Source organism: Andrographis paniculata, unplaced genomic scaffold (assembly GCF_009805555.1).
Source record: "Andrographis paniculata isolate CXL003 unplaced genomic scaffold, ASM980555v1 Contig5END, whole genome shotgun sequence".
Classification (NCBI taxonomy): domain Eukaryota; kingdom Viridiplantae; phylum Streptophyta; class Magnoliopsida; order Lamiales; family Acanthaceae; genus Andrographis; species Andrographis paniculata.
Window position 1 is genome coordinate 1,359,506 of NW_026137595.1, and position 12,488 is coordinate 1,371,993.

The 12,488-nt window shown below is 25.1% G+C and overlaps 2 protein-coding genes across 2 annotated transcripts; one reads left to right on the forward strand and one right to left on the reverse strand.

Moving 5' to 3' along the window:
• Window positions 1-174: 174 nt before the first annotated feature.
• On the reverse strand, window positions 175-879 carry LOC127259091 (protein DOWNY MILDEW RESISTANCE 6-like). Its single transcript, XM_051286238.1, has 2 exons — window positions 583-879; window positions 175-330 (listed from the first exon to the last, which is right to left on the reverse strand). Exons 1-2 carry the CDS (start codon window positions 877-879, stop codon window positions 175-177), a joined length of 453 nt encoding a protein of 150 aa, XP_051142195.1.
• Window positions 880-3,880: 3,001 nt separating this feature from the next.
• On the forward strand, window positions 3,881-4,276 carry LOC127259092 (ethylene-responsive transcription factor ERF096-like). Its single transcript, XM_051286239.1, has one exon. The coding sequence runs from the start codon at window positions 3,881-3,883 to the stop codon at window positions 4,274-4,276; it is 396 nt and encodes a 131-aa protein (XP_051142196.1).
• The last annotated feature ends 8,212 nt before the right edge of the window (window positions 4,277-12,488 follow it).

Genomic DNA, 12,488 nt, shown 5'->3' on the forward strand with positions numbered 1-12,488 from the left:
AAAAAAAAAAAAAAAATTGATTCAAATAACTTTGGATCATATAATTATTTTACCGATCATATAATTATTTTACCGAGCACGCATGGTAATTTTTTTATTGGTACGGCTCTTTTAATTTATTAAATATTGGTGCAACATTACTTATCGATAGAATTTGAAAGATGGGAGTCTTCCTCAGACATCCATCAATTTTTCCCCGGGAGTTTGAAGAGTTTTAGTGAAAGGGCCGTAAGCTTTGGTACCATCAACAAAGTCCTTGAAGGATCGTGTGGAGAATCGAACAGGATTGTCTTCGTTCACGAATATTTTAACCGGTTCGATCACACTTTTCTGCTTCGAATTAAGGAAAGTTGCAATAAAAATCCTTTGTTTGTCCAAATTTGGCATTGTTTTGTGTCCCACACTCTTTAGTTTTTCATTGCTAATAATCTACACACAGGTTTTGATTTGATTTTTCTTATCAGAGTTTTTCTAATAAGTAAATATATACTTATTAGCCAGACAATGAAAAAAATTTGTTCAAAATAAAAAAAATAAAAAAAATTGGACGCAATTTTTAAATCATGAGTAGGACGCAAGTACCTGAAGTTGGGTGCCAATAATGACGGCAAATGTATTGGGAGGAGCATCGACGGCGAGCCACTTGCCGTCATCTGTCAAGATTTGAAGGCCTTCGACATTGCCTTGGTACAAAACTGTTATGAGGTTGTGGTCGACATACTTGGGCACCGCCAGGGTTAGGTTCGGGTTTGGGCACGGCGGGCAACTATTCACCGACAAGAATTTTGTCTTGAACATACTTCCTAGGTGGTCCTTTTCTAACCCCAATCCCTGAGAGATCATCTCTAGTATGCTCAAGCCTACCTGATTCACCTCCATTACATATTTCGCCACCACGTCCCGGTAGCGAATGGGCTGCTGCGGCCAATGTGGCACGCAATCTTCTAAAGGATGGCACGGATGTTTAAGGTTGTCGCGCCATAGATAACCCCCGTAATGTTACATTTGTATAGTAAATCGGCTACTTTGCAACTTTTTAAACTTTTCTATACATTGGTAAATGAAATATATCATAAATATATTTAGGATTTTTGTTTGGTCAACATATTTTTTTCAATATGATTTTTAATATATATAAATACTATTCTCCGACAAAATTAACTATATTAAATATATATATATTTCAAAATAAAAACTAAAAAAGAAAATTCTTAATTAAAATATCAAATGTATATATCCAACACATGTCAAATGGTCAAATATTACTAAATATATTAATATAAAAATAAATAAAATAGTTAAAAAAAAAAACTTTATCAAATCTTTTTCGATTTTTGTTGTTTGCAGAAAATATGCATTTTTATTTATAATAAATTATAATTTTTACATTCTCTTTAATTTGTATTTTACAATATTACACTTATCGACAAAATTATCACAAATATTTATGCACTCAGTATATTAAAATATATAATCTCTCTTATTAAGTCACTCACATTTTGTTTTAAAATACTTGTAAAAATTAATTTGATGACTTATATTATTTGAGATGTATGAGTGTAATTTAATCAAGAGGGCTTTATATAATTCTTTCATCCTCTCAGGCCTTCAATTTTGGCGCAACAAATAGAATTTGCGCATTCAATTTTGGTACAACAAAAGAATGTACATGATATTGATGAAGGACAAGATCGATGGAAGCAGACAAAATCAAATTGCCCTAATTCTAACCTCATTCGATTGTTCACTAATCAACGGAAACATTGAAGAAATTAGAGTTATTGATTTTTTTACCTCCTTTGCCAATATTAGACCATAAATTTGAAATATATCAACCACATAACAAAAATCTGGACAATATATTGGATTTGATTTACTGGATTATTGTTTTTTTACAAAAATATGGAGGATAATTTATGAAATTGTGTGAATCTAATTGTCTTCATAGTTTCAAGATTTTTAGAGTAGTCAAACTATTAGGGTGTGTTCTTTTATTGAACTTTCTTTAAAAAAATAAAATTTACTATTAACTATTTTTTTTTCTCCTAAAATATCAAATCAAAATCAAAATTTTCTTTTATTATTATATTAAAAAAAAATAATTTTCCATTCAAAACGTACATAAAAACTTATTTCTATTTTTGTCCGTCCCAAATAAGGGTACAATTTTCTAATTTACTAATTATACTATCTACCTAATATAATAAATACCCTTACAACTTATAATATATTATACAAATGTCATTACTTTTATATTATACCATAGTAATACGGGCATTTTTGCCTTTTTACTATAAACCAATATAATATTGATATTAAAAAACTTACGTACATAAAATAAAATGATGCTCTTATTACGGGACGGAAATTGTATTACTTAATTTCTAACATAAGCATCCCGGATTACATAGTTAGCATATAAAAAAATAAGCAATAAGCATTTTTTAAATAAAATATTAAAAATACGTGATTATATACTCACATTCATTCCAAATCATCAGGTAACTTAAAACATTCATTATTTGAATCCCAACAACTTAATAGCCAAAAAGAAGAAAACAAAATAAAACGACCTTCAACCTTGCGGCGTGGTTACCTCAAGTCATTTAGCACCATGGGCTAAGCCAAAATCGACATCCCTGAGTCTCTGTTAAAAAATCGAAGAAGACGTAATATTAGTCAATCTATCTGTCGTTGTGCTATTGTTGAGTGTGGTCGCCGGAAATTCTAGAATTTAGTTTGTGCCTTTTGTTTAATTTTTATTTCGATTCGGTATTAATACTATTTTGAATTTTATTCAAATTCATTTTCACTAATTCAATTCATAATTTTGTATACAAGGTATGTTCGATAAAATCGAACGATCCGGGACTAAAGTTTTGAATAAGATACCATTTGATAAGTTTGGGGTGTGTTTGTTTGGGGGTTTGGATTTTGAGTTGGGACTTGAATAGTAAAAATTTTGAATTTGAATAGTTGTATGATGTGATATAAATAGGTGATGATGTGATGTTTTGAATGTAAAATTGATTTTTAGTATAATATAAAAAATAAAAAATAGGTATTTGATTTGATATTTTTTGGGGAAAATTTTTGGATGAATAGTGGGATTTTGTCAAAATCCATCAAAAGAACGCAGTTTTAAAAATATTAGTATTATATATACTCCCTCAGTCCTATATCTATATATCCATTTGTTTTTTGCACGGAGTTTTAGAAATATTAGTATTATATTGGGATAAGGTAAAAATAAATGTAAAAAGACTAAATTAACCCTATTAATATTGTATGATATAAAAGGTAATGATATTTGTGTAATGCAATATATTTTACATTGAAAAGATATTTATAATGTTAAATAGATAGTACAATTACTAAAAAATGAAATGAATACTTTGTTATGGGACGGACCAAAATGAAAAAATAAATAGATTGGTAATATTCGGAGGAAGTATAATATATATATCAAACATTTTAATAAAAATCATTAGCGTTGACAATGATTACATAGAAATGCTGACGTCATTACGAATGATGTCATCAAGACATCAGCATATTATACGTCATGGTGGTGGTGCACCCCTTATTGGCTGAAAATCTCGGTCGTGATTTTCTATTCACGACCTTTTTTGAAAAGGGGGCTTTCAAGATTCTGCCTATTAATTAAGAGAATATTAATATTAAATAAAAATAAAATAAAATAAAAAATACAAACAGTGAAACCTCTGTTGTCAGCAGCCCTCGTCAAAACGCAAGAATGCATGAACCTTTAATTCCTCAATTTTTTTACATTCACCAGAATTAATTTGGGCCCACAAATCCTATATATGTATAAATTCGGGGCAATCGAGGTTTAATTTAATTAATTAATTTTCAATTAATGGAGGAGAATTCGAAAAACAAGGCGGCGGACAAGGACGACGGCGACGGCGGCGGCGGCGGCGCCACCAGGTACAGAGGCGTGCGGCGGCGGCCGTGGGGGAAGTTCGCGGCGGAGATTCGCGACATCGACAATCACGGCGTCAGAGTGTGGCTGGGGACATTTGCGACGGCGGAGGAGGCGGCGAGGGCTTACGATAAGGCGGCGTACAGAATGCGCGGCGCCATGGCCGTCCTTAATTTCCCCGAAGAGTACCGCTCGCCGGCGGCGGGAGTATCTCCCGCGGCGGCGGCGGCGTCGACCTCGGCGGCGCGTGAAGGGAAGGAAGTGTTTGAATTCGAGTGCTTGGACGACAAGATGCTGGAGGAGCTCCTGGACTTTGGTCCTAAAAATTAACATTATAATTATAATTAAAATTAATATTAATGTTAATGTTAAAGCCCGGCCCGAGTGGGCAACTGGCAATGCTCCTAAATGAATGTATATTTTCTGGGTGATTAATGATAATCATCCCTAACTACTGAAAATTAGTGTTGCCCTAATAATAAAACAACAACATTACCAGTTTAATTTATTCTGCACATATGAATTTTTACTTAACAAATTATTTATATTCATATACTTCCTCCATCCCGGTGCAAAGTTGTCGTTTACTTTTTTGCAGGAAGATTTTTAATATTAGTATTATAATAAGCTATAATGAAAAAGACGAAAATGCCTCTATTAGTATTGTGTAATATAAAAGTAATGACATTTGTATAATATAGTGTAAGTTGGAAAGATATTTATTGTGTTAGGTAGCTAGTACAATTACTAAATTAAGAAATTGTACCTTGTTTTGGGACGGACGAAAATGAAAAATTACAACCTTTCAATGGGACGAGGGGAGTACATTAATTTTCTCCCCGTTCATTAATTTACGACTATTGCTCTGTTCACTCAGAGTTATTAGATAGATTAATTTTTGGTATATGATAAAGAAAAATTATGTTAAGAATATAAAATAGTAAATTATTTTAAATTGAATATTTTTTACTTTTAAAATTTTTGTAATGAACATTTAATTTTTTTTTAAATTTATTTTTATGTATATATAGAAAATTATGTAAAAAAAATATATAATATTATTTTTGAATAATCGTAATTCCAAAAAAGTCTTGCATGAACATTCTTGCACAAACAGACATATTTTTTTATAAATATTTTTATTTAATATTGCAATTAATAAATATAATACTCTCACATTCTAGTAATTTTATCCTTCTTTTCTTTGACGGAAACTAAAAAAATATGAATATTTTATTAAAAAAATTGATAAAAATATAAAAGTAGGTGGAGTAGTTATGAAAGTTTAAAGAGAATTAAAGAAAGAAATTGTAAATAATACTCCATAACTCTCAATACAATAGTCATATTTATCATTTTTTGTACATTCTAAAATAATAGTTTCATTTTCATAAATAATCATATCACTGTAAAACTACCCTTACTTTTTTTTTTTTTTATTATTATTACACAATTACCACTACTCTTTACACTAATATACTCGCAAGGGCAAGAAGTCTTTTACCTCTACTTTTTATCCACTACCAATATAATATAAATATTCTTTAAATGTCGTGTCAAATACAACCCTGACTATAGTTTTGAGACGGAGGGAATATATAATAGTGATAGTGATATTTATTATAAATAAATATTGAATTAGGGTAATTGTTCAATATTGATTTGTTAAATTTATCAAAATTAATAATAAAATAAATTTAATGAACGAAAAAAAATAAAATTGACGGACTGAGAAAATACTATATTTGTTAAAATTCATATTAAGTTCAAATGAACATATAATTCATTAGTAGATAAAATATACTCCTATTTAATTATATGTGTTTACTCCATCACCATAAATATGTTCGAATGAGTTGAACACCGATTTTAAATAATATAATATTATATTAATTGATTTTATATAAAATAGAAGTATTTTGAAAATTATAAAAAATAAATTAATTGAATGAAAAATTAAATAAATTAAATATGTAAAAAAATTATGACATATTAATACATAAGTATAATATTAAAATATATACATTATAAAGTATATAAAAAAAAATTATATAAATAAAATGCATATATTTTGTAAATAAATGAAAGAAAAAAAATTACTATAAATTTGATAGAGAAAAATAATACTCCTTCGGATTGAAACATTTAATATATTTTTATTTTTTTGTCCCAAACATATGATAATATTTTTAAAATTAAAAATAATTAAATATATTTAATATTTACTCATGTTTTATATCATCATATCATTTAAATAAAAATAAATAAATATACATTTTTTCTCTTTTATTATATTATTTAATTTTTAAATTATTCTATTTAATTATATTCATTTAAATTATCATACAAAATACTAGGTTAAAGTAACAAATTCTCCAATCCAAGTTGAAAGACATAGTGACAGGGAAGACACACGTCATCATATGACGTCATCAGGAGTTGCTGACATCAGCACGTAGGTGTCTGATGATGAGTTTAATGATTTTTGTTACGACCTGATTGAAGCAATTACAACGTCGTCAATGACGCACGCAAATGGCCATCACCGTTACAGCTTATTTAATTATGTTCTACTCTTTCTTTCTGTCTACTTTCGGTGTGTTTGTTTGAATTTTGAATTGAGATTTGAATAGTAAAAATTTTGAATTTAAATAGTTGTATGATGTGATATAAATATGTGTTGATGTAATATTTTGAATGTAAAATTGATTTTTAGTATAATATAAAAAATAAAAAATAGATTTTTGATTTGATATTTTTAAAAAAATAAAAAAGAAATAAATAGTATAAATCCAATTCAATTCTCCAAACAAACACATCCTTTATATATACATAACTTTTTTTAAAAAATATAATTAATAAATAATTAAAAAATATTTAACAAAAATAAAATTATTATATAATACAAATAATTAGAATTAGAATTTTTTTTTTTGAAAAATTATTGTTAAATAAAAAAGGTAACACTTTATCGATTCTTCAATTTTATATTTATACTATAAATAATACTCTCTTCGTAAGAAAAAATTAGTCCATTTAGAGTTAACACAAAAATTAAAAAATATATATTTTTTTTATTAAAAATAAATATAAATTTGATAGTATTATCAAACTTACTAAAAAGATAAATATAAATCTTATGTTTTAACAGACAAAATATTAAAATATAAGACTTTTGAGTGATATATGCATATTACTCTCTTTGTCTCATAAATAAATATCCATTTTTTTTATAAGTAGTTTTAAAAATATTAGTATTATATTGGGATACAGTATGAATAAAGTAGAAATGACTAAAATAACCTTATTAGTATTTGTGATATAAAGATAATGACATTTGTGTAATATATTGTAAGTTGTAAGGGTATTTGTAATGTTAGGTAGATAGTATAATTACTAAAAAAAGGAAATAGATACTTTGTTATGAGACGAACTAAAATAGAAAAATGAATACTTTGTTATGAGACGAACTAAAATGGAAAAATGGATACTTTGTTATGGGACGGAAGAGAGTATTATTTCTTAATATTCATGTCGGTCCGAATAAACATATATTATTATTATTATTATTATTATTATTATTATTGACAAAGTGAGAAATTATGATCAAATCTAATAGTATAAAATACTCTATTTGTCCGTCTCAAAAGATCATATTTACATTTCATTTCATTTCATTGTATTTAATATTAAAAATATTTTTATATTTATATAATTTTTTGCACAAATATCATTCTATTAGTATTATAAGACACTAATGAAAGTATTTTTACAATTTTTTATTTATACTATATTTTGATATAATAATTAATATTAAAAAATCAACACATAAAAAGTAAATAAGACCCCTGGAGCCGAACATGACAAATCAAAGTTTGATAAGCCAAAGGTGATGTTGAGTTCATGAATCAACACTGTTTCCATATTCCATATTTAAAATTTTACAGTATAAAATTCTCCCTACTTTGACCTAAAATTCATTTAATATAAATTTGCAAACTGCCCCACTTCTACTAATTATTCTCAATTAAGTGCATTTTATCAATTAATTAATCCACCCATACTTTTTCTCTAGTGCTCAAATAATTGTTGGTATCAAGTATCAACATTGCATTTTGTTTCAGGATAATATATATATATATATATATTTACATCATTTCTATTTTAATTCTTATACATTGCATTTTTGTCCTTCTTCTAGAACTAGTTGCATAATTTATTACTTCATCAAATATCCAATTATGTACTAAAATATATCTTTATAAAAGTGAATAATAATTTTTATTTTTTGTTTTTAAGAAAAAAAAGTAAAAAATAGGTATTTTTTTATTAATAAAAAACAAAAATATTTTTCGATGATAACAAAAAAAAAAAAAAAAAAGCATAGATTTAGCTGCCAGAGTGAGTATCATATTATTAAAATTTATACATGAAGCTTTTATATATTTATATATGCATATCAAATTTTGAAAGAATAGGTGTGTTCTTTTTTTTTTCTACATATTTTTTCAAAAAAAATTAATATATTACACATATTCATTATTTTTATATTATCTACGTAATTTTATATATTTCACATAAAAAATATCTCTTCAAATTACACCCTCTGTCCCAAATCAATTGACTCATTTCATTTGAGACACGGTATTTAAGGTAAAATAGTTTAGTTAGTTAATAATATTGAGTTATAATATTATTTTATTATTTATTAATATGAGTAATATTATTAGTAGGTTTAATATATATGATTAAAATAAATGTAAAGTATGCGTTAAAATATTTTAAATATTATATTTCAATAAAATATACGCAATATGGATTTCATTTTATAGTGAATAAAATTTTAAATAATACAAATAAACAAAAAAATATACTTTATTTATTTATAATTAAGATAAAATTATAAAATAGTAGAAAATTTAAACGTAGCTAAAAATATTTGTTTATTGAGAAAAGAGAAAAAATAAAGAGTTTTAAGTGGGTCTACATGATGTATTATATTATATGTTATTAAGTTAATTAAAATGATTTATAATTGTTAAATATTGATAAATTTAATAAATTTTGTTAAAAATAAAAATGTGTCAATTGAAGTAAAAAAAAAAAAAAAAAAAAAAAAAAAAAAAAAAAAAAAAAAAAAAAAAGAGAGAGAGACAATTGAAATAGGACGGAGGGAGTATTTCATTTAACAAACACATCCATAGTTTGTCTATATTCTAATATTTACATAGATGAAATTTTTGGGCATGTGTAGAAATAAATTACCCCCAATTTAATTACATTCAGTTACCCTAATTTACTCCCACCAGCCCGAGTCGACCCGATACCACCAGCTAGCTTTGGGTTCGGACATCATTTTTCGAAAATGTCGAATTCGACGTGAAATTAGAGAGATTTATAGGAATACTTTTTTTTTTTCAAAACAAATATATATATTAAAATTATAATAGTATATTTCGTTCATATGAAATGAAAGAGATCAGAAGTGATGAGAAATACTACTCCCTCCGTCCCATGTAATATGGGTGTATTATTGTAAACACGAGAATTTAGGTAAAGTATAATTAGTAAATAATTAAGAAGTGTATTAGTAAAAATAATTATTATTTATTAAAAATAATTATAGATTAAGATAAAGATAAGTAAATAGTTTATTAAAATCAAGAAAATTATAAAATTTAAAATTTAAAATGCGATTAAAGTGCATAATTATATTTCCAAAAATAGAAATGACAAGTTATATGAGACGGACGAAAATAGAAAATATGAACAAATTATCTGCGACGGAGGGAGTAATTTTTTTTATTTGATTAGGTAGGGAAAGAAAAGAAAATTAGAATAATTAATTTCACTATTTTGCTTTTATATTATATAAATAAAGAAAAATAAAAGTATTTAATAAAGTAAAAAAATATTTTATAAAGTATCAGAGAACAAAACATCATATACATAATGGCCAATTTACGTGTTTTGAGTAGATATTTAATAACTATTCGAAGTTGGTCTGAATTATTCATGGGAAAACAATATATTTGAGTCTAATGTGTTGTTTCAATTCTAAACTCTTTAATCAAATTTCAAGTGTCTTCTCCCGAAAGTAGACGTAATATGTTGTTCACTTGCTTTTCCATAATTGCATTATCATATTCTATTTTCTGCATCACTTCTTTTAAATCTTTCGTATTTTTTACCAAGTTTCTTGTCCGTTTCTTATTTTCATTTTGATTAGTTACTTTCAAAAATTGAGAAATGGTTCATATTATTGGTAGAAAAGACTTATTTTGAGAAACAAGATTGTCCATGTATTCAATGCTAAAAACTTTTTTTTTTCACTGACTAAATGTTGACGTCTTCTTATCATAAATGCAGTTTCAGCACCCTCTCCACTAACTCATCATTACTATACGGAGTTACCATTTTTTTCATATTTTGAAAAAAAAAAATGAGTATTTTTCCGATATGCAAGTTTGGAAAAAAATTTCTTCAATATATTCCAACGATTTTTTACATTTTCTTTGTCAATATTCATACTAAAAATAGTCTTTTAACTCTTTAACAATATTTTGTTATGCCTTAGAAGTGAAAGAACCATTAATTTTATTTCCTTTATTAAACTCGCGCAAAAATGCATCAATGAGAACACCATTTTAATTTTAATTTTAATTAAAAATATTTTAAAATATATAATATAATTTAGATATATGCACTATATGTTAATTTTTATCTGATATAATTAAAAATAAAATAAACAAATAGTAAAATTTATAGTGTGTTATAAAAATTTTAATAAAATATTAAAAGGTATAAAGATAAATAGATCAAATAAAAATTTAATGAAAAATCCCACTTCTTTCAAATTTTCTCAAATTGGAGGAAAAGAAATTAAATAAAAGAGATTACCTCACATTCCTCTCGCTCCTAAAAAATACTATTTGATCCGTCCATAAACTAATGTCCTACTTTCTTATTTGAAACGTCCAATAACTATTGTCCTATTTTTTTTAAAACATAAATTTTACATTTTTACCTTTCATTCATTTATTACTTTTAATTTCTACCATAAAATTAAGGGCAAATTTGTCAATTCATAACAAAAAGACAATTACCTAAAAAACCGTGCAAATATATTTTAGGGTAATATAAATTGGATAGAGGGAGTATTAATTATTAAGGTTGTGTTGGACAATTAGTTGTTAGCTGATTCGATTAGTTGGTCTGACTAGTTGAATATATTAGTTGTTTGTGTTGGTAAAATAGAGATTTTGTAATAATTGTTTATACGTAAAATGACAATTAAAGACATTTTATATTTTATTTTCAAAATATTTAGTTGATTTTTTTTCAGTGGGTAGACTTTTTTAGAGTTCTATTATTAATTTTAAAAATTAGGAAATTTTATTTAAGATATTTATTTTTATTATTTTTAAAATATTTTGTAAAAAATTAATGCAAGTTTATTAAAAAGTATTTATTTTTTCATTAGAAATAGTATAAATATAAAAGAACAAAATTCATTAGTATATATATTTTTATTAGATTAATTTTAATTAATATATATTTACTTTAAATTTATAATTTTAAATAATTTTATTTTTTTAATAAAAATATTACTATTTGATAAAAAAAATACTATATAAATGATTAATAATATTAATATTTTTATACTATTTTTATTCTAAAAAAATTTAAAAATTTGATAAATAAGATAATTGAAATATAAAAAAATAATTATTTTAAATTTATAAACATAAATTTATAAATTATTAGAAGAAAATATATCTAAACAATTAATATATAGTGTAATAAAAAATAATATTAATATATGTGAAAGAATTAATTAATTTTAAGGGTAAATAAGAAATAAAAAAAAATTAAAATGAAAAAACTAATCTGAAACGCTGGAATATACCATTTTTCAAAATTAGATTTTTGAACTCAGTAAAATAATCAAAAGCGCTAATTTACCAAATGCCAAAATTAGTTGGTTTACCGATCAAACAACTAAAAACTCTTGAAGAACTTATTTCCCAAACACTCTCAAAACCAAACATAGAAAGAGAGCAGTTATTCAGGGAGAATTGGTTGTTTGGTATTCGAAAAAGGTTTTAGTCGGAGCAGGTAGAGGTGGGCAAAATATCCAAATCGAATCGTCGATTTTTTTTGCCCTTGATGAATTTTTGGTTAATCTAATATTTATTTGGTTTGATTCAGTTTCGATTTTCAATATTTTTTCGGTAAAATTTATATTATATTCAAGTTCGATTCGATTCAATTATGAACTTGCACATATTTTTATTTAATTTAAAAGTTACCTATTTTTAATTTTTTTTAATTAGATTCAGTTCGAATTATTTGTATATACTACAAATATTTTTAATTAACCAAAAAACTTAGTTCGACTATAATTTACGAATTGAGTATTTGTTCGATTTAATTCAAATACTATTTATTTATATATTTACAAATATTTGAACCATGTCAGCTGAACTGGCATGGACACGTACTCTTTTCCGATTCATCAAGGGAAAGATGCATTTTTTTT

Bases quoted from the DNA above. Each gene is read 5' to 3' on its own strand.
- LOC127259091 (XM_051286238.1), bottom strand. From the start codon at position 879: ATGGAGGTGAATCAGGTAGGCTTGAGCATACTAGAGATGATCTCTCAG. The intron at 331-582 runs GTACTTGCGTCC...AATTCGAAGCAG, and splicing joins TTATTGGCACCCAACTTCAG to AAAAGTGTGATCGAACCGGT.
- LOC127259092 (XM_051286239.1), top strand. From the start codon at position 3,881: ATGGAGGAGAATTCGAAAAACAAGGCGGCGGACAAGGACGACGGCGAC.